The sequence below is a fragment of the Musa acuminata genome, chromosome BXJ3-3, assembly GCF_036884655.1.
Source record: "Musa acuminata AAA Group cultivar baxijiao chromosome BXJ3-3, Cavendish_Baxijiao_AAA, whole genome shotgun sequence".
In the NCBI taxonomy this organism is placed as follows: Eukaryota; Viridiplantae; Streptophyta; class Magnoliopsida; order Zingiberales; family Musaceae; genus Musa; species Musa acuminata.
In genome coordinates this window covers 8,950,551-8,978,537 of record NC_088351.1, presented here as the reverse complement: position 1 = coordinate 8,978,537, position 27,987 = coordinate 8,950,551, and the positions used below count along the sequence as shown (strand labels likewise).

General features: G+C 40.9%; 3 protein-coding genes across 12 annotated transcripts; 2 read left to right on the top strand and 1 right to left on the bottom strand.

Moving 5' to 3' along the window:
• Positions 1 to 64: 64 nt before the first annotated feature.
• LOC135583165 (GBF-interacting protein 1-like) lies at positions 65 to 17,129 on the top strand. 3 transcript variants are annotated; one of them, XM_065143716.1, is made up of 10 exons: positions 68 to 415; positions 1,490 to 1,533; positions 2,462 to 2,558; positions 3,089 to 3,218; positions 4,100 to 4,692; positions 7,238 to 7,625; positions 8,590 to 8,896; positions 12,570 to 12,734; positions 13,108 to 13,608; positions 16,391 to 17,129. In XM_065143716.1, exons 1-10 carry the CDS (start codon positions 253 to 255, stop codon positions 16,685 to 16,687), a joined length of 2,685 nt encoding a protein of 894 aa, XP_064999788.1. In that variant the 5' UTR covers positions 68 to 252; the 3' UTR covers positions 16,688 to 17,129. The 3 variants fall into 3 exon arrangements, with proteins under 3 accessions (XP_064999791.1, XP_064999788.1, XP_064999790.1); XM_065143718.1 differs by having other exon boundaries at positions 73 to 415; positions 16,394 to 17,129; XM_065143719.1 differs by lacking the exon at positions 12,570 to 12,734 and having other exon boundaries at positions 65 to 415.
• A 1,158-nt stretch (positions 17,130 to 18,287) lies between these two features.
• On the top strand, positions 18,288 to 24,775 carry LOC135632248 (BTB/POZ domain-containing protein At5g47800-like). Of its 8 annotated transcripts, none has more exons than XM_065140655.1 (9): positions 18,288 to 18,587; positions 18,682 to 19,798; positions 20,071 to 20,146; positions 20,280 to 20,354; positions 20,514 to 20,582; positions 21,921 to 22,064; positions 22,267 to 22,336; positions 22,905 to 24,107; positions 24,191 to 24,775. In XM_065140655.1, exons 6-9 carry the CDS (start codon positions 22,006 to 22,008, stop codon positions 24,569 to 24,571), a joined length of 1,713 nt encoding a protein of 570 aa, XP_064996727.1. In that variant the 5' UTR covers positions 18,288 to 18,587; positions 18,682 to 19,798; positions 20,071 to 20,146; positions 20,280 to 20,354; positions 20,514 to 20,582; positions 21,921 to 22,005; the 3' UTR covers positions 24,572 to 24,775. The 8 variants fall into 8 exon arrangements, with proteins under 8 accessions (XP_064996727.1, XP_064996726.1, XP_064996729.1 ...); XM_065140662.1 differs by lacking the exon at positions 20,280 to 20,354 and having other exon boundaries at positions 18,290 to 18,587; positions 22,905 to 23,309; positions 23,382 to 24,107; XM_065140654.1 differs by lacking the exon at positions 20,280 to 20,354.
• Positions 24,776 to 26,084: 1,309 nt separating this feature from the next.
• LOC135633898 (uncharacterized) lies at positions 26,085 to 27,026 on the bottom strand. Its single transcript, XM_065143874.1, has one exon. The coding sequence runs from the start codon at positions 27,024 to 27,026 to the stop codon at positions 26,085 to 26,087; it is 942 nt and encodes a 313-aa protein (XP_064999946.1).
• Positions 27,027 to 27,987: the final 961 nt, after the last annotated feature.

Here is a 27,987-nt window from a genome sequence, read left to right as displayed (position 1 = left end):
GTTGCCCTAAGACGGATCGGAATTCCTTAACTGGGCACCCTCTCGCGGACACACGCTCGGAAGAGAACAAAGCGAGGAAGGAAATAAAAGAGGAAAAGAAAAGGCGGTGCGAGGTCTTCAAAGTCTTCTTTCTTTTGCGCTTGCGCACCTCTCTCTCCCTCCCTGTGTGTAAACCCCCATTACCGCCCCCTCTTCGTCCGGTTCTTCCTCTTCCTCTCTCTCTTCGCCTCTCCACTCTTTCTGGGTTCGAAGATGAGCGGCGGGGGCGCTAGGGTTTCGATCCCGGCGGGCGTGCGGCGGACGATCCAGAACATCAAGGAGATCGCCGGCAACCACAGCGACGAGGAGATCTATGCAATGCTCAAGGAGTGCGGAATGGATCCCAACGAGACCGCCCAGAAGCTGCTGCTCCAAGGTCCCGTTCCCCCTCCCTTCAATCTCCGCCCTCTCTTGATGCCTGCTGCGCTTTCCCCATCCGTGGGTTCCGTGCTCAGTTGTTGATTTCTGATGGGCGTCGGTTGTTTGGAGGTGCGGTGATGATTGTCATCTGGCGAATTGATTCGCAGTATTTGGGCTGTGGAGTTTCCTGAGGATCGACCCTTTCCCCACCTTTGGCGTTATCAACGCAACCGAGTGGATTTCTCGGGCAGGAGATTTGGGGGTTTTGACTCGCGAAATGCATTCGTATGATTCGTTGTTCTGAATTAGGTCGACGTTTGGTGATTGCCGTAGCTTGGTCGTCAAGCTGCATGCTGCTGGAATAAAAACGAGTATTTTCGATATAGAACACAGAGTTGTCTTTGATTGGCTCCGTATTTTCTGTTTAAATTATTCTTTGTGTTATAACATCGGACTGAAACTAACCGTGCTTATGATTGGTTCTTTTATCTGCATTATTTGGTGAAGAATTATTTTTTTCCTTGTGGTATAGTGTGGGATTTAGTTGTATTTGTCGTGCACAACATGGAAAGTGACCACTGGTCTTCTTTGGTGGCGTATGGCTTAGTGATATATATGTGCTCTGCCACTATAATAGATCGTAGCTTAGGCTGTAATTGTACCTTGCTAAGGGAGTATGGCCGGTATCTTGAACTGATTTACTTGGTGTCATGTTCTAAATTAATTCTGTTTTGGAAAGTCTAGTGGTAATACATAGTTGGCATTTTTACAATATTAGGTGATTAACAGAACCAAGAATGTAATTCTAGCAGCAACCATTCATGTTTCATATCATACATTTTTGCATACATTAAACTTAGGTAATCCATACATTTTTGCATAAAAATAATGGTCTTTTTCTTTCCCCATGTTATGCTCCTTTCTTTGTTTCTTAAGCAATAATGCATGCCCACATCAGTTGCATATTCTGTAAGTAATCACCTTTTTGGTGCATATGTATACACCTGAATGCAAGAAGGTACTTGCTCATGTGCTGTTGGTCTGATTGTCTACTAGGTCATAATTTTATTGGCTGTTTTTCGCTTTACAGATCCCTTTCATGAGGTGAAAAGGAAGCGCGATAAGAGAAAGGAGGTAAATATGTTTCTCTGTTTTTTGCAATTTTTCGTTCTACTCCTGGCAGTACTCTTTATTTGTGCTAAGAAAGTTGTAAGTATACTGTGTTACCACCCTACTTTTTACATCTTGGCAACAAAGATATGCCAAAGTTGTAAGAATAAATTACGCCATTGCCATTTAGTTTAATAAACGTTTGATTGCTAGACATGCTGTTTTGCCTTAGCCTGAACATTAGAAAACTAATGGGAACATATATTGAGTCCCACGAAGATCCAGGTTCAACTCATATTAGATTATCTGAGTTATATCTTCTTCTTCTTTTCTTTTCTAGCTTTATATGTTATTTTTGTGTGTTTTTTAATGAATTGATTTTTTTCTCCCAAGTCCCTTTGAATAGGAGTGCCATTGAAAGAACTCAAATGGCTGTTATTTAACTCTGGTAGGAGTCGTGCAGAAAAAAAGGTGCTAGTCAAAATCTTCTTCTTGTTCTCTGCTCGGTGAAACCATTTATGAAAAAGAGTTGAATACAAGTATGGCTGCAGTAGTTAGAAAGAGATGACTTGGCTATTACTTTCTTATATGATCATACAGTAAGGGCCTGAGTGTGGATGGTTTCAGATCTGGGCAAAATGTTCGAAATTGGACCATTTGTGGGTCGGTTTTAAGCTGATTTTAGATCTGAAATTTAAAACATGTCATTAGTTTTGGATGAAGCCTTATGGACTTTGGCCAAATTTGCTTGTCTTGACTAGTTGACAACCTGTTCTAACCTGCCAGAAGCATGATCATTCATGTAAATTATTGGATGAAGTCTGCATGCATGCTTCCCCCATATACCATTACTCATTCTAGTTCTTCTCTATTGTTACATCTCTTTCCCCTACAGACAACAAAGTTCTTTGTTCTTTTTCTTTAAACTCATAATGTTTGCTATTTCCTACAGACTGTGAGGGAGCCTGCTGATTCTAGGTGGAGGCCAGGACTGCAGGGACGAGGAGGTAGGGGAGGTCGAGGAAACTACCCACGATCTGTGCCTAGTGGTATGTGCTTTCTTTTTTAATATAATGCTCAAACTTGGCATAAGAGTAACGTGCTCTATGCAGTTATATGTTTTATGTGTTGGTCTTAAATTTATCTATGCATCTAATTGCATTTCAATGTGAGCAGTTGACTACATGTTAGTTTTGAGCTAACCACTTCGGGTTAGCATGTAAATTTGATACTGTTTATTCTATTCTTGTTGTGTCAAATGTCTCATTCGCATATTAATGACAATTTTGTAACTTATCCAATATCAGTTTCACTAATAGATATCTGTTTCCATGCCCATCTTCTGCAAATCAGCAATTCATCTTTTTATCATTTTATGAAATGGGAACTACATGTTCTGTCTTCATTTTATGTGCATATTTTACATTTTGTTATGTGAAACTTTGTAGCACATGTTTTGTTGTATTTCTTAGGTGTACCTTGTGATCCAAAAGTTCATGTATTGGTTATTGTTGCCATGTTTGCTACTTATTGGATGTTTATTAATGGTTATTGATGAAAAAAATTTATTGCCTACAAGATGCTGCTGCTGGAAGAAATGTTACTTCAGGGAAGGATAATGGACTAAACCAAGGTACGGATAAAGCCAATACATCCTCTTCATCCACCATTCCTGACACAGAGAATAGGTCTGCAATTTCCATACCAAGGTACCTATTTTGTCTGTTAACTTTGGCTCTGAGTTAGAGCATACTGATTTTGTTAAGCGTGGATGATGTATTCTTTTGCCAATGCTCATACGAAGGCATATATTAAGTTATTTAGTACACTGGATCAATGTCTGATTAATTGTGTCCTTATTTGAGTTCTAATTTTTGTGGAACAAGTTTATGTTGCAGATTGATGAACATTTAAAATTAAATAAGTCAGTCTTTTTTACTCTCTGGTCAAGAACTCATGGGTGTATCAAGATAGTTATGTAGATCATATTATTGTGCAGATGATGAGCTTTGACACCACCATAGGATAGATGCTCTGTGATCTTGGTTTTAAAGGTTTGAATTATTTGAACAACCTCTTTGCTTACCAGGGTAAGGTTTCATATATTGATCCTCAAAAATTCTCGAATGGTAGGATCCTTTTGAATTTGGCTGCCATTTTTGAACCATTTTCATCTGGATCAAAAAGGAAACTAGCGAAGATTTATGCATTGTTTAAAGCTGAAATTTGTGAGGTAATAGGAACAGCAACTTCTGTTCTACTAATGCATATATAAAGCAATGCTGAACTATTGTATTCCAGTTGATAATAAAGCACAAAACTGTTATTTGTTATTTACCCCCACAACTTGTACATATAATTGAATAACCATAGTTGATGTCTTAACAATGTATTGGGTGTGCCTTGAGTTTAATATACTGTTTGCTTGTTATACTATCTTTCTTTTCATTTTTTGATGATTTATCTGGTAGAACATATATACTTCTATTCTCTGTAATAGAATTTATTTTCTCCAACCAGCTGTGCAACTTCTTTAACTGCATCTTGTGTATTGACCTAACTATATTTCATATTAATCGTTAATTTTCAGCTCCATTTCTGGTGTTGCCAGTGATCCCAGCAACATAAATCAACCAATGTTGTCTCAGGGGTCCAATGTATCTGATGTGAGTGGCATTGCCCAGTGGGATAAAAGTTCTGGGGCTGTAGCTACTAAGCCAGGGATTTCCGGGTCAGTTCTTAAAGATGTAAACCATGGTTTTGCATCTGGACGCCCAGATTCAGACCAATGTTCATCAGACAAGACAGCGGCACCTGTTCTGGAGATCTATGCTTCAGTCTCAGACCCTGTGCTAGTGCCATCTCTTGATACACACAAAGCTTGTGAGTTGGAGGCTGTTAAACAAGTAACAGGGATCCAGAGCTCCATTGTTGAGACTGCCACTAGTAGGGCTGCATCTAGGGATATATCTGGATATAAGTTATCATATATAAGTGGAAAAGGTTCTTCTGACAGTAGTGATGCCTTCATCCATGGAAAGATACAGATCAAACCACAAGGATCTGGAAAAAGTGAACTCTCAGAAAAATCTCATAGTAAATCTTCTTTTTCTGGGTCTATAGGCAGTAGACCATCCTCTAATTACAACAATCGTTCTCAACATCTTAGTGGTTCACAGAAAGGTAGACCTTAACATGTTCTTCATAGCAATTTTTTATATATGTACTGGGTCATGAGTGATTGGTTGATTATATACAGAGCTGTTATAGTGCTTTTCTTATCATGATCATTTACTACATACATTGGAAGTTTGAGAAGCAACATAAGATACTAAACCACATATTTTTTCTTTTTCACCATTATGAACTTAGCTGGAATTGTCTAAGTCATAAGGCACCTTTGCGTTATTTGTCCGCAAAGGGTCAACCTAGAAGCAACCTCGTACAAGTCTTGAAGGATCTACAAAAAGAAAGTTGATTAGTTCAAGCGAACGAGTGACGAACAAGTCTCGACGTCCCGCAAAAGAGGATAGCTTTTACAAGCAATTCAGGAAGTATTTAGTGTGCAAAGAGAAAGAGAGGAAGGGAAAACAAGGACTTTATAAGGCAAATGAATAGTCGTAAATCCACAAATGATAGCTCACCGGTTGTCGAGCACGTTGACAAGTACTCGTAGGCTTTACGTGCGAAGTTTTGAATCCAATCAACGCCCATCACTATCCCAAACCCCCATCTAGTCTTGTACGACTTGGGTGGTTTTTGGGTGTTGAGATGACTGATGTTTTGCACTGCACTGTAGTCTGTAGAAAACAAGTCATGCCACGTGAAAGCTGGGCCGTTTTGGGGCAGTTTTGTCCTTTCTGATGAGCAGTCGCTCTATAGCTCTGCAAACTGCTCCTGCTTACAGGTTTTAAGCAAAACCACACAAAAACAAGTCAAACACATTGCTAAATGAATGTACAAGCAAACACGCAATGAACGGTCCATTGATGAAGGTGTTGCGGGCGCGCGACGACCATCCGTGACACTAAGGACTAATCAATTGGTTTAGTACTTTATGAAATATACGACATGTTCATTTCTTAGGAGATAAAGTAAACCTTTCATTTTGTTGTTCTTTAGTTTCTTATGTGTTCTTGGAGTTGAGATATTAAATTATATAATCAGATGCTATCAATATTTAATATGTTCATAGCAAGTTTGTTGGTTTCTAAACTAAGCTTTTTGGTACCAAATTAATTAGTTGATATTGATATCAATGTTCTATAGCATGCTTCTGTGCATGATCAACTTCCTTGGACAGCATGATTTCTGTTGAGCCATATTCATGCATTTGTAATCCAATTAATGGTACTTGTCCATCTGAATGCCCATTTTTGACCATATACACAAACTGCCAAGAATGGCCCCTTCTTTGCCTAAAAAGGTGCTGCAATGCCCTAGTCAATCAAGTTGAAATATTCTTTAAATTTAGAAGTCATTGGTTGTCAAACATGAATGAGGGATGAATGCACGGTGGGTTAGATTGTGGTTCTCTGTTTTCTGGAGCTTTGAGTTGCTGTACCCCAAGTATTATGGTTATCACAGAATATTTGGGTTATTTTCCTTAAATATAAAGACTAAAGATCAAAATATCTGTAATTTGTTTGTTTACATTTCTCAAAGCTTTCGCTAGATCTTGTTTGCTCGAGTGCCATATTGCATTCTGAAATAGAAACTGAGATAAGCATCTCCATCAGTTGTTTATATCAGTTGTAATACACCAATTGCCTGCTTGTCACATACTGATTAGTACCTTAGCAAAAAGAATTCTAGAGATTGTTAACCACCAGGCTTGTATTTTGACCTTATGCTGCATATGAAATATATAAGGTGATATCAAGTTAAGAGAAATGCTTCATGTCATGATCCAGGTCCCCAGTGGTGGTAATGGTGCACATCAACAAGTGCACTGCCCCAGCCTCACGATCATCTCTGTCCTGTGAGGTGCACCACATTTGCCAGTCCAGATTTAAATCATGACTTAGAGTCACGACGTGCGGCACTGGCCGCATGATGTTTGCCTTTGATGTTTACTATATAGACTTTTAACTTATATTGGCATTCTACCTTGGCAGACTAACAATCTTGTTGGTGCCTTGTAATAAACTACATTTCTAGTTGCATAAATGGATTTTATAAAGGAGTTGTCTGGAAATGCAAATCTTCAAAATGGTGAAATTTGTAGCTTTTATGTTCTGGAAGGCCACAAATGAATTTGTGTGATGAGGTAATGTTGTATCAATGCAAGTTATAAATGATGACTAAATTGACGAGGAATTTTTACTACCTAGACAAAAAGATCTTTTAAAAGATTATTTGAGAAAAATTTTGATTCCTAGAAAATGGCATGAAAAATGTATTTGGTTTAATGATTTAACATTTCTCTATTTGGTTAATGTTGAGGAGTTAAACTTAGAAGTCCTTTTTCTTGTCTTATTCTTGTGCTGATGAGTGACTTTAAGGGAAAAATGTAGGAGTTGATCACAATGGTAGTAAGTCGTAGCAATTCTGAGAATGAGAAGTGAGAATTTTATTTAATTTTTTTAGACAAAGTTCTAGAGGTATTAATTAAGGGTTGGTTGTACATTGCATATAGATTTTATCTTAAGTGCTGAAACTACACAATTTTAGGTTTGTTAAACTTAAAAGTTGGCTAAGTAGCACCCTTTTTTTTTTTCTTATTCAGCACCTGTTCCTAATAAAGAGTGGAAACCAAAAACCATACAAGCGAATGCTGCTCAAGCATCTGAAATGACTGACACTTCTGATGTATTGGTGGTGGCTGAAGCTGTTGCTCAATCGTTACCAGCAGCATGTTCTGTGACCACAGAGGAACCTGCTGTGAAGTTGGAAAAGAAGGTAAATGAACTGAAGCTAACAGAGAAACAACATGTCATTATTCCAAACCATCTTCAAGTGCCAGAGTCTGAAAGACATGGCTTGAGTTTTGGCAGCTTTGATGCCAATTTTGAGTTGAATATGGTTGTTGCAAATGGCCCTGCTAGAGTTGAAATTGATACACCATTTTCTGAGTCACCTGAGATTGAAGAAACTATCGAGAAGCCATCTTTAAGGTCAGATACGACATTTACATTCTGCTTTAACAATTACATTTGAAGATGTGGCGTTCTGCATATTTGGATATTTATTTTTTATGTTGGATCAGGAGATTATGATGCACACATAATGAACTCATTTTGTATTTGATGAGATGTAATAACATTAAGAGAAGTAGATAATCATCAAGTTTATTATGTACGGTAGAAAATGCACATTCATACTAACATCTGATTACAAAGCTTTGGAGCTTGAAAATGTTTTTTGCGATCATTTTTTAGCTGTTTCTTTCTATACTATCTTTCAGACATGCAGAAGCTTTGCAGAAGCTTTTCTAACTATGGTAGCATTTTTTGTTGAATGCTCCTCCTCTAAATGTACAATAATAAAGAGATCTGCTGGTAACAAGGCACTGTTATGATATTTGTGCATTAGGATTTTTTTTAAATTTTTTTATTCTTCTAACTTCTAAGAATACTAGTTTATTTGCTAGTTGATGTATCTGTCGTTTATATTTAATAAAAAATATTTCACCATTATGATATTTATTACATTAGAAACTTCTCATATAGATGCTTCCAAGAAGGTTTTATTATTTGTTAGCTAGTATATATGTCACTGGTATTAAGAAAAAACTTATGGATTTAATTTGACAAATGACATGTAATGCACAGTGTCTTTTCCATCTTTAATCAAAAAGAAATATCTGTAGGTATTGACGTCTACAATCATAATATCTTTGTTTTATTTGCTACTATTTTATATGATAGTATGAAGTTGTCTTTTAAAAAGTATCTAGGGAATTGATCTTTGGTTCAAGAACTAGAGAGCTCGATCTGGCATTAGAGGATCTTTGTTTCTCTGTTTTTCATCATTCCTTTTTTCATTACTTCTACCTTTTTTTCTGCTTAGGTTATATTGATTTTACTACCATATGCTGTCTCTTCTAACTATTTAGTTTTCTTTCTTTTTCACATGCAGCATTCATACTGCATCCTCAGCTGCTCAAGAAGCGGACTCTCCGGATCATCCTCAATCACCTGAACAGGTGCCAGATAGTTATTCAACCGAAGAAGCTGGTGTTTCTGCTAGTAAATCTGCTGCAGCGGAATATGACCAATCTAAACAAGCCAATGTGTCTCCAGAAGGCCCTCAGAATTTAGTCATTCAATCTGCACCATCATATCCATCACTAGGAATGACACCACAAGTTCTCGGAAGCCAATTTTCACCTTTTGAGAACTCGGAACCACAGGCTCGTGATAGCTCCCGTCTTCCAAACTTTCTGGTATGGTAACACTCATGAGTCATGACCTTTATATTCTTGCTACGCAGGTCATGCAGTGTTTCTCTACAACAATATCTTTTTCTTTATGTCAATGTTTTGATATTTGTCAATAGCATCATTGCTACTGAAACTAATCTGGTAGCAGCTAATGGTAATAGGATGTCTATGGAGGATCAGTTGTTGTCACTTTTTGAATTGGATTTCTATGGTACTAGGATATCTATAGTATTGGGTTGTACAGTCTGGTAGGTTCACTGTATCAAGCTATGGGCCCAATGTTGTTTTCTTTTCAAGCCAAAATTTTCCTTTTTGTGTGTGTGTCTCTCTCTCTCACACACACACACACATACACACACACACAGAGACGCACTCTCTCTCTCTGTCTCTCTCTCTCTCTCTCATGCTTCCTCTTTCTCCCTCCCCCTTCTCTGCCTCGTCGTTCACTTGGTGTTGTTGTTGCCTCTATCTTGCCACATCACCATTGCTACATCCTTGTTTGGGTCATCACCTCCTCGTATTTATTCCTCAACAACCATCTTGCTCTCTTGCTTCTTGTAATCCACAACTTGCAATGGGTCCCTCTGATCACTATGGTGTCCAGTAGAATCTTGTTTAGATGGATAAAGGCTTTTGGGCCCATTTGAACTTGGAAGGGAGCTTAGATCCTCTACTTCTTTACAAGACTATGTGACAAGGGTAACATTCCCAAGTTGGGTATTTGGCTAAGGAAGAGGAAAAGATTTGGAATATATTTTGGAGTAGAATACTTTTTTGATCAACTGTTGGAATCTGGGTAGGTTTAGATAGAAGACATAAGTAGGAGGACATTTGAGTGTTACTTTTTTGATCAACTGTTGGAATCTAGGTAGGTTTAGATAGAAGACATAAGTAAGAGAACATTTGAGTGCCAAGAACCTGTATTTTTTATCTTGATATTTTTTTTTTACTTTTTCAATAATTTTTAGAACTGGTTTAGTTTATTAGTCTTGATCTCTTGAGGAATAGTTTACTTTTCCTTGAACCTGAGAAGTGTGCATTGTATATGAACGAGATTTACCAGTATGCATGATGTCAGTGCTTCCCTGTGTTGATGATTGAGTTGAGGATGCTGTGAGAAGATCTCAACAATTACGGTGTGTGGTTGGAGCTAGTTGAAAAGTTTGCAGAGGAAGATCATCACAATCCCCTGCCACATACCAATCCCACATGTCAGGCCATCAATGTCCAAGTAAAACAAGTGGTGGCTCACAGAGTCAGGGAACCCATGTGGTTAGCATTTTGCTGATAGGTTGTTCAACAAGGCACATAACTCTGATGAGTTGCTTTCTTAATTCATGCAACAACCATAGGCACCATCTATTGATTTGAAGTTTAAAAATGAAACCACCCATGTTCTCATTAGTTATTGGCTTAGAAGATCAAGCATCAACTGCTTTATTTGCTAGAATGCTTTGAGCTCCTGAATCTGTGTTGTCACTAATTGTAATGAAGCCAACCGAAAGCAAGAGCAAGGTAATGTATTATTTGAGGACCCTAGGTGAAAATCAGACAATTTATGGTCCTAGTTCATGAGGAAGACAAAATGATCAGGAAGTTGTTGGTGTTGGTCTAGAATTGCAACCACCAAAAGATTCAAACATCATACTATAAGCCATGTTGGAAAAGGATATCTATTCTCCACTGTACATTTCTCGACATATTTCAAAGGAAAACTTGTCTCTATGTACTTTACAGTGGTTCTGCTCACAATTTTATCAGTGATGTTGTCCAACAACTAAATTATGGCACAAGCCCATCAACTTTTTTGGAGTCTGCTTGGTGATGGAAGGTTGATGATCTGCTCTACCAGATATGTAAACATGCTCATTTGCCTCCAAGGTGAGAAGCACAAGGTCAACCTCCTTTGCCTGATGTCAGTGGAGTATCTTACTCTTGATATAAAATGGTTCAAAAAAGTAATACCCAATTTGATTTGACATTTCAACACACTGACAATCGAGTTCAAGCACAATAGTTGAGAAGTTGAAGCACCAGCAGATTGACCTACTTGCAAGATTAAAGAACCAAAGTCCTTTTATCATGCTTCATACAAGTTGCTTTATCTTGAGACAAGACTGATGTCAAAAGGCACTCGGAAGCAATGCCTCACTTGAGCACCTCTATGGGCCCTGGGTGAAGCACCTTCAACTGGCTATCTCCTAGGCGTGAGCCTTTGTTGAGGAGCACCTAGGTTGGCTGGGGCTACCCGAACCAAATTGGCCTCCTATCATTTTACCCATTAGGGACTTGATCCAAACTGAATCCCATATCAAACTCTCTCGATTCAGTTCTGTTAACTAAACTGTGCAATGATCCCCCCTCCCCATTTATGCCTTGCTGGCACCGATGCACTTGGCCCTATTGTTTCTGCCACCAACATATGGCAACTCACTTTCCTCCATAGATTGTGTCTCCTCTCTCTTTCATATGTCCATTCTTTTCTCTCGCTTTCCTCATCTCTATGCTCCCTCTTTCTTTTCTCTTCTTTCATCTCTGTTCTCCCTTCCTCTCTTGTTCCCTTCCTTTTGTGTTCTCCTATTTTGCCATGTTTGGGCCTTGCTTTTGTAATGTAAGCATTGTACTTTGCTCAATCCAGGGCCTAATGCCTCAGGCAATAATGGACCTTGATGTTTTACAGCCCCTAGCCCCTAGCCCCTAGATTTCTTGACAACACTAGGAAAAGTTAAACATGAGGGGGAATGAGTTGTTTTAATGTGCCTTGCATGATAAATCTTGTGTTCTTTCTCCACCTAAGCAGTGGAACCTAACCCATCCTCACACATCTTTCTAGTTGTCTCCCAGCCGTGGTGTTACCCAACCAGTGGGACCCAATCCTCCCTTGTTTTTTCTATGCATCACCCAATCATGTTTGCAAGTCTGTCAGCTAGCAGTGATTGAGTGTGTTAGCATCCTTCAGCTTCTCATCATTGTCCCAGTCTCATGCAACTCACCATTACCGCATGCACCTTCTACATGGTGATTGTTGGCCATGCCAACATCCTCGGTTATCTCATTCTTATGCCTTGTATGATGCACAATCTAGATGTGACTTTCTCCACTCGTGACGAGGTCCCAACAGGACTCATTCTATTTTGATGGAGAAAGGACATGAGCCCCATTTGGATTGAGAAGATGGCCGATGCCTCCTGTTGTTTGTGAGACTAGGTGACTGGGGTACTAAGCCCAAATTAGTTTTTTGGTTAAGCAAGAAGAAATGACCTCAATTAATTTCTGGTATTATTTAATATGTGATGTCTAGATATGGTCTAGATGGGGGAATAATTCCTAATAATTGTTCATTTTTATTTATTCTATATGGATTTTCTGGAACAATACTAGTTTACATTGTTGATCTTAATCTTCTGGGGCTTCTACTTTTTGATTGGAGTACTAAGCACCAAAGACAACTCTCTAACATTTTCTCATTTCTCTTCTAACTTAAGTTCCTGTACTTAGTTCACCTTAATATGTCTTAATATAGAACAACTAAAATTGAAATGTAAGTAGTAACCTTGCTTCTCGTTTTTGCTTAAACTAAAATCAGAATTGACACCGACCGGCCTTTGTTTCAGATGGCAGACCTGCTTCATCTTTTGTATCGTTTTTGTTAGGATGTTGAGTTTCTGTTGTACAGGTGCATCAACCCTATGACCCATCCACAAGCTACTACACACCATTCTATCGACCTACTGCTGATGCTGATGGTCGAATCTCTCCATTTCCTGCATCCAGTGCCTCCTCCAGGTACAATGCGAACATTGCAGTCCTACCGGCTCAGACAGGCCAGACTTCTCAAGAGGTTTGCTGTTAAGCTTTCGGCTTGATTAATCTTTTTGTTTTAAATATATAGAGATATATTTTTGGATTGTGTCATGCTAAATACAGTCATCACACTCCAACATTGGTGATTGTTTTCAGAAAATCATATGCTCTGCCAATTTTCCTTTCCACCGAACAGCTTGTAGTTGTAGACTTATTGTAAGATATTATTGGATCTAGAAATTTTTGTGATTGTATTATACAATAAGTTAAGCAAAACCTGTGTTTTTTACTACTCTCAGCAATTTACTTGTGATTATAGTCTTGTATCGAAATCTTCTTCTTCAAATTCTCAGTATCATGGTCTTCGCATTCTGGTTAAGATTCTGATGCTCATGTTTTTCCCTGTCCAGAATACCAACTCCGCTGTGCTCTCTACAGTTGGCTCAACTCTTGCAACTCAAGCTGCAGGTGCTATGCAGGGTTCAGTTGCTATTCCTCAGCAACCAGTTCCTGTCTTCCGGCAACCTGCTGGTTTACATTTATCTCACTACCCTCCCAACTACATTCCATATAACCAATACTTTTCTCCATTTTATGTTCCTCCCCCTACCCTTCACCATTTCTTGAGTGGTGCCGCATTCCCTCAGCAACCTCCTACTGGCAGCATGTATCAGACTCCTGGAGCTGCAACTCCTGCCACTGCTGTCAAGTATTCTATTCCACAATACAAGGCTGGTGCTAACATTGGTAATTCTGCAATTGTTGGGTTGCCAACTGTTTATGGAACATATAGCTCGACTCCAGCTGGCTATACATCTGGTCCTGCTGCTAGCAGTGGAAACTCAACTGCCAATGAGGATCTTGGGTCTTCCCAATTTAAGGAGAACAGTGTTTATGTTCCAGGACAACAGGTATTATTTTTTCTTTTGATACAGATTTTTGTATGTGATGTTTGGTTCATGCTTAGTTATTGTGTTCTGCTGCTATTCTAGATGGATAAACCTCCAATTTAGAGTTACATAAAAATTACTAAAATTTATGATTTTCTTTGGAACCTTAGTTGTAGATCTTTTTTATGTTTCTGGTGCTTGATCTTAATCTCATTATAGAGTGATTGATTTTTGCTGCTTCACGTGAATTTCGCAAGCAGCTACGGATTTTTTTGCTCTTTTTAATGAAATTCCAGAAGGGCTTGGTGCTCCTTTGCTATTTCTCAGTCTTTGGAATTACGTGTTGCATCATTAGCTTAGGAATTGGCTAGAGAATGAGCAGTTATTAGCAGAATCATTTGACAAGTGAAGCTGACTGATTCAGTCTATTAATCAGGGAACTGATACCTTTTCTATGTTTAAGTTGGATAGCGTGATCCTGAAATCGTATGTGACATTTCGTAGGAACGAGTGCATAGAAGATGCTAGGAGTTGCAATGTCTGAGTGTAAGCAAATTTTAAGCAGGGATTTTGTGTGGATGATGTTAACTGAAGCTTTTCTTTTGAGGCAAGGATAGGCAACATCTATGAGCTTATTTTATTAAGATTATGAAATAAGGAGTACAAATGAAGGTGAAAAAAAAGATGAGCAGTAGCAATTTTGAAGGAAGCTGCAGAAAGAGGGAGAGGGAGTGAGAGTCCTTAAGTCAACGTAAGAAAAAGCACGTTATAGCAAATGGATAAATATGGTGCAAGCTTCCTCTTGGCTGTGTTTTGCCCCATAGTCACTAACTATGAAGGAATAAAATTTGATTATATTTCAAACAATTAGAGGATGAGATTAGCGTCGTGGTGTGGTTGCTCCTTCACGACCCAAGTGATCATGGTTTTGAGTCAATAAACTACCTCATTGTTTCCATGTGTAAGACCATGCACTTAGTAGACCAATTTGGAGTCATGGTGAGATTTCTCCTTTATGACCAAAATGTCAATTTTCAATTCAATAAACAAACTTTTTGTCTACATGAGTGAAACTATATTGATCGACACTCCATAGACCTGTACTGGCAGAGTCTGGTGCCACACCATCCTTTTTAATATTTTACACAACTGATCGATTTTTGAGGCATATTTCATCAGAATGGTATCTTACATTGCTAATGTCATTTTAGGTAGTTAATCCTGTGATTAGCACCTCCAACTTAAAGATTTTATCTAGTCATACTAATTGTACTTCGTATCCTCTGATCTAGATTCCTTGAATAAATGTGAGATTTTATCTGGTCATACTAATTGTACTGGGTATCCTCTTATCTACATTTCTTAAATAAACGTGACCAACTACCCTGGCAGTTTGATCACTATCACTATGTAATATGTATTTGTATCTACTTTTCTGTAATTTTCTGATTAAAAACCTGTTATAAGATGAGCCATCACTGATGACGAGTTGCTTAAAATGCTTGTTTCAAAATTTGACTAGTTCTTAAGTTCAACTGACGAAGTTTTTCCGTATTGGATAATCTTTTCATTTTCTTTTATTGATGCTATCGATGTTGGGTGACCAGGGCTCGAGTTATGAAAAGAGCCTGTTTGATTGCAGTGGTATTGCTGCATTGTCACTCCCTAGCCCTGATCGGCAGGGAGCCTTCTACACATGGTCACTCTTTTGTTTTTGTTTGGTGCTCTATATTCCTGTGCAATGATTGTCGTTTCGCTGATACCAGTACGAAACAAGCACCACATACCGAACTGAGCGCTAATCGATATGTGGACCCACCCTAGTTCGGTCTGTCGTATAAAAGGGAAGTGGGAAACCCTAAATCCTACTTTCGTGCTACTTTCACTTCTCACACGATTGTTGCGAGCCTACGGCTTCTCAACGCCACGACCTCTGCTTGTCGTGTTCGACACTACACATCGCCACGTGACTGATGCTGTGATCAATGCTTCTCATGCAGGCGGCTACCGGCGACCTACACTTGCCGTCGCCACGTCTCAGATATGTCTCTTCTCCCCTTCCTCTTCCTCTTTCCTTCTTCCTCCTCCTTCGCCGCTTCCTCTTCTTCCCTCTTTCTTCCTCCTCCCTTCACCATCCCTTCCTCTTCTCCCTTTTTACTTTCTCTCCGAAACATTAGTATTTACCGGTGTACCTTGTCGGTACACCGGTACAGACCTGTACATACCAGCCCAACAAATCTCCGAGACAGGTCTGGTATCCAAAATGACGCCTGTGTATACCATACAGCACATGATGAAAATGAAAGTTCTAGATTCTAAAGGTGCTTAGTTCACAAGTTTCCTGTAATTCAATGCTGTTTTCCATTACTAACTGAAATATATTGTTTTTTGGAATCTCTAAGATAATGATAGGCTGTCCAGGAGTTATTGTACTTAATAACTCATCAAGTAGCTAACATGGAAGTTGGGCAGAGTTTGTGGATCCTTATTATCATTATGTGGGATGCGTTTTCTGGTCAGCTTGTGGTATTGATATATTTTGCCAAGGAAACCTGCTGCAACAGTAATTAAAACAGTTGTCTTTTGCATTAACTTGTTGGCTCATTTGTGAAATTATCTGCAATAAATTCTCCATTACCCATGTTCACCTATGCCTTTATATTTCTTTTTGAATTATGTAATTTATGTTGGATAGTTACTGTTACAAGTTTTTATGATGATCTTCTTTGTGGTTATGTGCCATCTCGTTTCATTTTGTATGCATCAATTCGTCTTTGTCGTATCTGAATCTCTGTTTTCCTAGCAGAGTGAAGGTTCAGCTGTCTGGATTCCAGCACCTGGACGGGATATATCTGCACTTCAAGCTAGCTCTTTCTACAGCATTCCTCCTCAGGGACAACACATGACTTTTGCAGCAGCGCAAGCTGGCCATGGTGCTTTCAGTGGAATTTACCCCCCAACACCAACTGTCGCAGCTTCTGTTCATCCATTACTCCAACAGTCCCAGACTGTAGCTGGAGCTGTCGAAATGTTGGGGCCCCCTGCTGGTGTTTATCAACAGCCACAACGTGCACAGATAAATTGGACCAATAACTATTGAAAGATTCCAAATCTAAGTTACAGAAGCCATAGCTCGGTGCTAAGGCGACGGTGGATTCTAATGAGAAGACATTTCAAATGCGGTGTCGAGTTGCCTGATTGGAAAGAGTGGATATATGATATCTAGAGGATGGCCATCCCGAACGGAAGGCTTCGGGAGTTGGAGTTGCTAGACTTTGATAGTTCAGGCTATACTTGTGACTGTTACTGACCAAATCTATGCTAGTTGTGTGGTCCTGCTCAAGTTCCTCGTCTTTAGTTGTTTGCTGCTCATTCTTTATCAATTGCTTGTTCTCACTTTCTAATCTGCTAAAGGTACTTCAGTCTGAGTTTCACTTCCACCATCACGCTGCCTTGCTTGTAAAGTAAATTTTGATAGTGAAAAATGTAGAACAAACAATAATATTTGGTGTAATTGAGATAGCAGCACGTCATTTTTTGTTCGGTATCATTCATCACTGCATCACTAATGTCGCACATACCAAGCGTTTTATTGCCTTCCGGATTTTTTACTCCTGAGATATGGTCCTCATGAGGCATTATGTCCCACCTTTTTCAGAAGGCATTATCTCTCATTTGTTCACCGAATATAGCATACTCAAGAATAATCTTTGGTGTGGTGGTTTCATTCTACCAAAGAACGCTGCGATGTTGCGCCGCAGGTGTATCAATGACAGTGGTTTGCATTCTTGACACTCTGTTTCAATTGCCTTGTTCTTCTTATAATGCTTGATATGCTGTGCAACAGTATATGATTCACCTGTGTGGCATGTGTTTGACTTTGTTCATAATTCTTGCGAGGTTATTTATCCATTCAAGTTACAGTATAGCTGCCATGCTGTCACAATTCCTCTCTGTTTCAATTGGCTTGCTTTCCTTAGAAACAGTATATTATTCGACTTTTATCATAAATCTGGTGATTTATTTTTTTCCATTCAAGTTATGGTATAGCTGCTGCTAAGCTGTGAGACATGCTGAGACATTCCAAGTTTCTTCATGGATAAAGAAAGAATTCAACTCCAATTTGGCATTGTGGACAAATCACCCATCCTTTTTGTTTTCCTGTGAAGTTATCAATGTTATGGCTGATACTAACCAGGAATTGCAGCTGGTTGTTTATTTCCTCTCTTATTTGCAATGGATTCTAAATAGGTTTTCCTGCAGGAGATCAACCGATGGGAGTTACAATGCCAGACGCATCTCGTGGTCTTCCGACATTGGAATCATTTAGTTGCGCAGTGCATGATGCAGGCCAACCCGGCGGATTCACTAGCTTACTTGCCTATTTCTGCCTTCAACAAAGAATAACATTTCGCTTCAAAAGAGTCATCAATTGGCCGAACGAAGGATCGATCCATGGTAAAACAAAACTCCTCGACTTCCACACGGATAAGCTTTTCTCTATTAGCATACATGACAGCAGAGTTGATTCGGAGTCAAGCATGTAAAAGTCAAGAAATAATAGCAGGTATTAATTTCGTTGATATTATTATTATTATTATTATTATTATTATTATTATTATTATTATTATTATTATTACTATATGCCATTAATCATCATTTACGTTAGGCATTCGTTGTCTTCTTCTGCCACCACACTTCCCGGGGATGAGGAGGAGAAGCTGGTGGTTCTGTGGCCACGAGAAGAGGTCGTGGCGGTTGACACTCCCATCGCCTATTCTCGTGTTCGCAAGCTTCTTCCCCACCTACAATTTAGCTCCGATGCTCCTCGCAAGAACAGGTCAAGCAACGATGCGTCTCTCCAGGCTGAACGTTTCTGACTTGGGCAGAGGATTTATTAAGCTTGTGATCTTGCCATTTAATTGGCCATCCACATATCATTTCCTTTCCCTTTTGATCCAAAGATTTCCGCCCACCTGCAGCTCTCAAGAGAATTCCTGGTATCTGTTCCTTCCATCTTGTTTGTAGTTTCATTGGATCTAATGCAGTCGACACTGGTAATCTAACGTGGAACCACTTCATCTTCCTCGGTAGATCATCGTAAATGGCGACCCAAGGACTGAACCCTAGCAAGAACACCAGGAGGGAGAGATCACCAGAGGACGCCAAGAGTGCTGCCGCACTGGCCATCGACTCGCCCCGCCACGGCGACTCCCGGCCGATGCTCACCAAGCAAGCCAGCCAGAAAGCCAGCTGCCTGTGCTCGCCGACCACCCACGCCGGGTCCTTCCGCTGCAGGCTCCACCGGAACTCTCTCCATCACTCCAGCGGCTCCGTCGGCTCCGGCTTGTCTGAGCTTGCCGAGAAAATTAAGTTCCGGTAGGGACATGGCGGTGGTTCTCTTCCGTGTCTCCCATGGAGGACGCAAGCGTTGCTCATCTTCTTCCTTAATCATCTCGGCGGAAACTGTTCTTTGTGCCTTTCCATGGAGTTCTTGTTCTCTGTGTATATACATTGGATGACACTGTAATCTGTGGTGTATGTCATGTAACTGATCTCGTTCTTTCTCTGTACGATCATGCTCTTCCTTCTCTGATGTTTCTTGCTGTCATCCACTGTTGCGAGTGAGGATTAAAGTGTCAGGACTCAGATTACAGCTTTAATGGCCTTATCTTCCATGAAGAAAAGAGCAGACAACATGGGAGCCACCGGTTGATCATTTAGCGCAGACAAGATGATGCAGATTTGTACGAGACGGCAGACAACCTCAACCAGAAGAATCACAATGGAAGTGGACTGCCGCCATGATCTCGATGAGGGAGGAGAGAGCGCCTTAGAGGGCAGCACATGCTCGACAGCGAGATCCCAACTTCAGAGCAGGAAGGGACGTGGAATATACTTTGTTAGTGGAGTGTGGGGTAGACAACGGTAGGTGTTCACTGTGGAGGTATCTCCTTCTTCCACCTCTTTGTGGAGTAGCTCCCACCATGAGGCTTCAATCATGGAGCACCAAAGGCGAGAGTCGGGGTGGAGTGGGAGGCATCCTTTGGCATTTCAATGAGCTTATGATGCATCTCACTATGGAGTTTGTGCACAACAAAATACTCCATTTCAATCATAAGACATTGGCCACAAGATTCTTCTGCCTCTGCTGTTTCAAGGGAGTGATGATGCTGCCTGCTCTACTGAAAAGCTTGCCATGGTTTACCAGGTTAGCAGCCAAAAATTAGCCCATCCGTTTACCTAGATTAGAAGGGTTTCTCTCTCTCTCTCTCTCTCTCTCTCTCTCTCTCTCTCTCTCTCTCTCTGTCTGTCTGTGTCACCAACATAGTAACTAGATGCCATGTATGTTCTGAAAGAATATATATGTAGAGGAATCTCTTCTTTGGCAGCACTCCTCGGTCCTCATATCCCACCTACCTTAGCCTCTCTCTCTCTCTCTCTCTTTCTTTCCCTCAATGATATATTGATGTCTCATCTCAGTTGGAAGGAATCTATACGAGCTGGGGTTGTGACAAAGGGGTTTTCCTCCACTGCTAGCATCCCCAATGTTCTTGAGGTAAGCTTTTTAGGACACTTCAAAACAGAGACCCAAAATCCAGCCTCTCTCTCTGTCTCTCTCTATGTATGTGGATCCACCATCTATCTCTACTTGTTCATGATATATTGATATACTCGTCACTATTGAAAAGAATCTACATGCAAGTTGTGGTTTAGACCAAAGAAAATTTCTCCACCAGCAGATCACCTACTTCCCTTTAGTTGAGGTGAGCTCCTTGGAAGACAAAACATGAATCCTATGACCTCCTCACCTCTCTCTAGAATGAGAAGCATGCCATGCTCATCTCTCTCTAGAAATTGTCTTTTTTGCCATCTTTCTTTTCGATTTGTTTCTTTTTCTACATTTCCTAATTGTTGTTACACAGTATTGGTGAGAGGCAATGAAGCCACAGGCTGTTGATATGCTGAGAATGAACATTTGCAGCATTTAAATGGTAGCTTTCCCATTCTTGCCATTGATATGTTGTTATTCTAACTATTTAGCAAAGAGCATATCTCCCTGTAGCAAACATTTCTTTTGTTATGATTCTTTTGAAACTGATTTGGTGCCTTTTCTGGATTAATCATTCAGTGAAGCATTCACCACTGAATTGATATTGTTTTAATGGATCAATCTGTGACAACCCTTTAAATATACCAGCTAGTGTGAAGACAATATAACTCATATGGTTATAACAGGTAAGTTGATATACACTGATTTGGAAAATCTTAATGTTGTAATCCTTCACAAAAAGTGGATTATCATATACTTGATAAGTATCAGATTCTCAGGCGTAAGCAACTAATGATTCCTACTAAGTTTACCCAACATAATTTCTTCTTTATCCAACTCTTTTGAGGAAAAAAAGGGAAGAGAAAGAGATTATGTTAGTAGGCCTTTTTTATCCAAATTATTTCTCCAAAAGCTTGATTATGTTAGTAGGCCTGTTTATTGAAAATCTTTTAATTAAGAAGCATATCATGCTTTTTTTATGAGAATTTAGTCTCACAAAATACATGTTATGATGAGCTTTTCCTCCCTTTCTTTCTTTTATGTGCTGAAATTATTATAAGTTGCTTTTGTTCAGTGGCTCAACTTTTATGGTTGGAGTTTGGTAAATGATAGCCTTTCATCATACATTGTTGCTTTAAGGCTTCTTTAGGTAATATATACATATATCCTTAATCTTTTTGGTAGGCCCTGCAATCCTTTGGAAGATCAGTGTTATGGGGATCCTGAGGTCTCAAAAACATCTTCAGATGATATCTCCCTACTAAGTTCTATACTGGTGTTTAGCATGCTGGACTCTGCCACTGAATTGGCTAATTTGTTTGGCCACCAGCCACTTGCTCATCACCAACTTACCTCTTCATGTCCCCTTGGTGGAGGTGACATGAATCTTGTTGCTTTAGCAGATTTCCTGTTCATGTAGAAAGCAGTGCCAAGGAACTTCCAACTGTAGCATAGTTCTATGTTTTGCCAAGCTATTATGCTAAGCTCTGTTCATAGTGATTTAGAAGTTAAAGATACCATTTCCTCATTACCAAGTGAAGGCCCAAGCAGAGCCAGTATACTAAACACAGAGAACACAAGTTTCATATTCCAAAGTGCATTGAATATATTGCACCTTATATACAAAAAGACTTGATATTTTAAGTCAAAATAAGAAGATGTAGGAAAACTCTGTTGCTTGCTATCAGATACTGAGATTTCAAGTTTGTTCTGTGCATGCTGATCAAACAACTTTAGCGATTAGTCTTTAGCTGTGACCTGAAATTTTCATCTCATACAGGCTGAGGTTCAAGGATGACAGAATCACTGATCTGTAGTGGAAGATCTCATGTCATTTGTGGAAGGGAAGAACCACAGCAGTAAGGATGAAGTACATGAAACTTGGAATAAAGCCAGACACTTTCTACACAGGGGAAGCTACAAGGTATGTATTTGTTTCACACCAAAGATTAACAAAATAGGAGATCAGATAGTTGTTCTAAATGAAAGATAGGAAGACAAATTGAGATTCATGCGGAACAGTGGATCATATAAATCAAGATTTTTCTTCAGGAAAAGTTTAATCTGAATTGGCTTGTTGTCATTGTTCATGGATTGTTCTCATCAAGTTCTTAACTTTGTTGCAGATCAGTGCTATCAGATGTTCCAACTGATCTCATCATTCATGTTAATAGCACCAAATACCTCTTGCATAAGGTCCAGTCCCAATCTCTCCCTCTCTCTCTCTCTCTCTCTCTCAAATACACAAAAATACTTTGGATATGTATGCATATATAAATATATATACCCAAAGAAATCTATATGCATATGTATATACTCAAAAAAATCTATACCATGGTAAATAAGAGTTTGTATGATGCATAATTCTGGCAATCAATCAGGTAATACTATAAAGCAGGCACCTAATTCCTGTAATTATACTTTGCAATTCATGGTCTAAAAAACATGAATGTATACATACATGCATACTATGAATGGCTTACCTGCTAATCAAATGACAGAGTGAGTTGGATTTCTTTTACTGATTTCCATTGAGATAGAATGTGCAGCGGATTACTTGTAAAAAAGAATGTGCAGCAGATCAAAGTAGGCCATTTAGGAGGAAGAAACTGAAAGCTTCTCCATTAATTCAAGTTATTTGTGTGTTTGATCATGGCTTTTATCCTAGTTTTCCATATCAATTTAAGCTACAATTGGAGTCCTGAAACTATCTTCATGTTCCAATTTGTTCAAAGCTTTTGATTTCAGCGCATTTTGACTGCAGTTTCCACTTCTGCCGAAGTGCGGTTTCATCCAACGCCTCTGCTCCGACACCGACACCGACGCCGGCCAAGCAATCCCGGTGGCTCTTCATGATGTTCCGGGAGGGGAAGAAGCCTTTGAGCTCTGTGCCAAGTTCTGCTACGGCATCACCATCAACCTCAGCGCCCACAACTTTGTGGCAGCACTGTCTGCAGCAAAATTCCTGCGCATGACCGAGTCGGTGGCCAAAGGAAACTTCATCGCCAAGCTCGAGTACTTCTTCGAGTCATGCGTCCTCCAAGGTTGGAAGGACTCGATCATGGTGCTCCAGTCCATGTGGAGACAGTCCGGGTGGTCGGATGAACACAGGATCGTGCAGCCATGCATGGATTCCGTCATCGAGAAGATCCTCATCCATCCATCGCAGGTTCTTATGCAGCAACAAAGAGGTTTGTCTTCATCGAAGCTTATCTTAGATGATCATGGTGTTGATCTCCAGGTTACATGGTCCTACACCTACACGAGGCCAGGCTACAAGAAGCAGCGACATGGCGTCCCCAAGGACTGGTGGACCGAGGATGTTTCCGATCTCGACCTCGATCTCTTTCGATCCATCATCTCCACCGTCAGATCCACCAAGAAGCTCCCTTCGGCCCTCGTCGGCGAAGCCCTCCATGTCTATGCCTGCAGACACATACCGAGCCCACTGGACTTCCAAGCTCAGAGCTCTGTAGCACGAACTGACGAAACCCCGAGCAAGCACCGACGAGTGCTCGAGGCCATCGTGAGCATGATCCCGACCGAAACAGCATCCGTCTCCGGCAGCTTCTTGCTGAGGCTTCTTAAGCTTACAATCTACGTCGGAGCCTCTCCGTCTACCAAAGCCGAGCTCGTGAGACGATCAGGTCGCCAACTGGATGAAGTCACTGCAAGCGATCTGCTTCTTCCGGCGGGCACAAACGCCCAGTCTCATGACACCGGCATGGTGAAGGCAATCCTGGAGAGCTTCCTGCTGCAACTCCGCCGACCGATGCCCCGAGAGGAGACCGAAAGGATGACCATGTCCGTGACCAAGGTGGGGAGGACCTACGACTCCTACCTGCGGATCATTGCAAGCGAGGGTGGTTTACCGGCGTCGGAGTTCATCAAGCTCGCAGAGTCCCTGCCTCAAGTGTCAAGAGAGCAACATGATGGGCTCTATGAAGCCATTGATACCTACCTAAAGGTAAGACACGCAACTGTGCATTACCAACTACGACCTCACGGTAGCCTTAAATCTCGTGAACTCCCAACTGTCGAACGACGTAGGAGCACCCGGAGTTGAGCAAGGCAGAGAGGAAGAGACTCTGCAGAATGATCGACTGCCGGAAACTATCGCCGGAAGCACTTGCAGATGCTATAGCCAACGACCAGCTGCCACTGCGCACGATCGTGCAGCTTCTGTTCGTCGAGCAAGAGAGGGTTGGAGGAGGCGGTGGTGGTCAACACGCTCCTGTCATCTCATCCAAGAACGAGGTTTCAGTGGCCAAGATAGCTCAAGACGAGGTCACAAGCTCCAGAAATGGACCGGAGGGTGGACACAGAGCCGAGAAAACGAAGGTGGTGCCATCACCATCCGAATCCAAGATAGCAGAAGAGGAGAGGAAGGTGAAGGCTGGAGGACTCGCCACCAAGCTCAAGACCAAGTGAACCAAGCAAGTCGAAGTCAAAATGGATGAGGAATATGGTGACTGACATGCTACGATGAGTTGATGATGTTTGAAATGGCATGACAATGTGAGTTTTATCATCCTCCTTCTGAAGGATAATGTTTGCTTGCAGAGGTAACACAGCAGCCGCCTCCAAAATCCATGTCATGATTCATGAATAAATAGTACCATTAATTCTTTCTCATGAGCATGGAGGATGAAATAATGATCACTTGAAGAACAAAATTATTTTTAAAATTAAAAAATATTTATTAGCTCTTATATTGATTTTTTTTATCACATATATAATAAATAATACACTAATCAACTCGAATATTTTTATAAAAATACAAATATATTTTTTATGAGAGATAAACGATATAAATCATCCCTTTTAAAAATATATTAGTCAAATAATTTATATTTTATATTATCAAGATTGATATCATTTACATATTACAAAATAATTTATATTTGATATTAATATATAACGATATAAATAATTTTGCTTATTTGAAACTTAATGACCCAACCAGAACGCGCCTAACGACCTCCTGCTCTCTCCTCCGATCTTCTTAGCGTCGACGAGCGGGGGGCGATGCAGAGGACGGCGTAGGCGTGGTGAGCAGTATCCGCCGCCGCCTCTTCTTCCTCGTACCTCGCTGACTGGAACTCCTACGCCGCCTTCGAAGCCGAGGCCGCCGTCACGACCTCCAACGAAAAGTTCGCCGGCACCTTCAGCGTGTGAATGCACTCCCCATTTTTGATTGGCCTTTTTTTCTTCTAACAATTTGGGGTTTAGGTTGAATTAATCGAGGAAGATACGATCTTACGAGATTTTGGGTCGGTTTCTTGATCTGATTGCCATTTCGTTCTGTTTGAAGGGGATGAGATTTTAGGGTTAAAGTCTCTTCGCTTGACGAACTTCAGCGTTAAACCGAACGCGAGCAGTCGAACATTATTAAGCCCTTCAGCGTTAAACTGGTCCGAATTATGCTTCTTTAGATGAGGTTTTAGTGTTGAATCAATAGAGGAAGATATGATCTTACGAGATTTTGGGTCGGTTTCCTGTAGCTGATTGCTATTTGGTTCTCTTTAGACGGACGGGATGGGTTTTTAGGGTTGAAGTCCTTCAGCACTAAACTGTACAGAAGTAGTTTTGAACATTATTAAGCTCTTTAGATTTGATGATACAAAGAACCGTAGTATTAATTTGAACATTATTAAGCTCTTTAAATTCTCAAATGCTTTGGCAGATGATGTTGTTGTGCCAAAGTCATGCTTTTGTTGATGGCAACAACAGAAGTAGAATCTTGTGTCCGAAATTTAAAGATCTGTGGCTTTAATGAATAGGTGTATCAAAATCATGCAGACACATCTTTGGGTTGAGACCCTGTTTACATAAGAAAAGCTACAATCTCAGCCTACCTACATCTCTTCTTTGAGAAAGAACATGCTTGATACCTGTGCATTATTGAACTTGAAGCAGCGGTACCTCGATGATGAATGCAGGCTCAGTCCATCCTCCAGGCGTACAGAAAGAAGCAGAACTCCTGAGACCCACCCCCACCACAGCTGCTGACCAAGGAGCTCTCGCTGTTGTTGCGCCTGGAGCTAGTCGGCTTGCCGCTGCTGCCGCGGTTCCCCGCCGCTGCCGAGGCCGGCAATCCGGGCTTGAAGATGAACAGGGCATGCCCCGATCCGGGGCCTCTGAAGAGCCAGCCGTGCACGTCCCAGAACACCTGCACCGGCACCTGCTCCACCCACACCGTCTCGTTGCCCCGGAACTTCCACTGCAGATTGCTCACGTGGATCAGGACGATGCCGTCGATGCTGATCCACATCTCCGGGTCCTTGTGCCCTGAGATGGAGTTCACCACGATGATGTCGTGCTCCTTCTTCCGGTCATCGAACTTCACCCTGGACGAGAAGCACTTCTTTCCGAAGACGTTCTCCTTCTTGGAGAGCAACGTGACGTCCTCCAAAGAGGGCCTCGACCTGGTCTTCCTGTAGGCTTTCTTCTTCAGATCACCCAGCAACATGACGACTTCCTCGCCGCAGACGAGTGCGACATAGTAGTTCTCCAATGGCTCGGGCCCGTCGGAGAATTTCGCCGACCGGAGGTTCCAGAAGACGTCAAGGCGCTCGCTGTCGTCGTCGAAGGACTTGGAGCCCTTCAACTTGCTCCAAAATGGCCATGGCTTGAGGTCCACCTTGCACGTTAAGGGGCTCTCGCCGTTGGACTTGTCGATGGAGACGGAGAGCGAGTGGTTCATGAGGTTCTTGGTCCAGACCACCGTCACATTTCGAGGTACGCCTCTTACCATCGCTCGGTATATGGAGATCACTGAGCATTGCGGTGTTGGTTCCTCTGCAGGATCACGATGAGCGGTGGCAGCGGGCTCCTCCATATTTGGTACGATCTTTTTGACGATCAATCCTACTATGTTAGTCATTGATCGAAACCCAAGATCACAAAGAGCACCCTGAGAATATCAATTATATGGAACAGTTCAATCATGTTCTCGGTTGCAGGACTCCTCGAATCGAGCAACTCAGTTCAAGGACGATTTCTCTGCAATGGCAATCAACACACACGCACTGCATTCGAGGGTCAAAAAAGAAAAAAAAAAAAGGTGGTCAAGCTCTACGACAACCCGAACAGGATATCTCCTCCATTTAACAAGATGGTAAAGCAACTCGGTGGAAGATGATCGGCTGGAATAAGAACAACTTACTTGGAGGTGCAAGCAGGTACAATGTTGATGATCGTCTCTGGGTTAATGTTCCTGGGCTTGTCTTTTTCCTTTTGCCAGAACCAGATGACCTTGCCAAATTGGCTGTAGTTTTTCTTATGATGATCGTTATGGCCTGAGAGGTGAAGCATCAAGCTGATTCATCACCTCACTGACCCAAAGCATCCATCCTAATCAACTAGCCACAGATTCCACCAATAGATCATTAAATCAGGATAGGAATGAAAAGGATGTCTAAAATAAACTCATACGAGGGAGAAAGTGTGGTGGAGAGAAATAGTAGCAGACAACTTCTCCCTCTCCTTCAGTCTCATTGTCTCCTCTCAGACTCATTACTATTTTAGAAACCATGAGGCGCATGCCTTGGTCATGGATTCAATTTCAGAAATACTGGTTTTCCTGAGAAAATGAGAAGCATTTGCAATGTTGCAGTCCAGTAATATATCAGCTAGCTTAATGCTGACTGCGGAAATTTATGTACCTTTAGCTCCTCTTCTCCTTGTTCCAAGGCCTGGTTGGTTGGATGCAACTTTATGCCAGTGCACGAGGGACAGTATTTTTCCTCCAAAAGAAAAGGTACACATCATCTGATCCTTAACCTGACATGGATTTCTTTCTAGCCGTGACGATAAATTCTTCCAAAGAAGAAAACGGTCCAGTA

What these genes read in the sequence shown, in the direction of transcription:
- LOC135633898 (XM_065143874.1), bottom strand. Translation starts at nt 27,026, where the DNA reads ATGACTAACATAGTAGGATTGATCGTCAAAAAGATCGTACCAAATATG.
- LOC135583165 (XM_065143716.1), top strand. Translation starts at nt 253, where the DNA reads ATGAGCGGCGGGGGCGCTAGGGTTTCGATCCCGGCGGGCGTGCGGCGG. An exon ending in TCTGCAATTTCCATACCAAG is followed by an intron (nt 3,219 to 4,099) that starts GTACCTATTTTG and finishes GTTAATTTTCAG; the next exon opens with CTCCATTTCTGGTGTTGCCA. An exon ending in CCCGTCTTCCAAACTTTCTG is followed by an intron (nt 8,897 to 12,569) that starts GTATGGTAACAC and finishes TCTGTTGTACAG; the next exon opens with GTGCATCAACCCTATGACCC.
- LOC135632248 (XM_065140658.1), top strand. Translation starts at nt 22,006, where the DNA reads ATGAAGTACATGAAACTTGGAATAAAGCCAGACACTTTCTACACAGGG. An exon ending in TACACAGGGGAAGCTACAAG is followed by an intron (nt 22,065 to 22,266) that starts GTATGTATTTGT and finishes ACTTTGTTGCAG; the next exon opens with ATCAGTGCTATCAGATGTTC. An exon ending in CCATTGATACCTACCTAAAG is followed by an intron (nt 24,108 to 24,190) that starts GTAAGACACGCA and finishes CGAACGACGTAG; the next exon opens with GAGCACCCGGAGTTGAGCAA.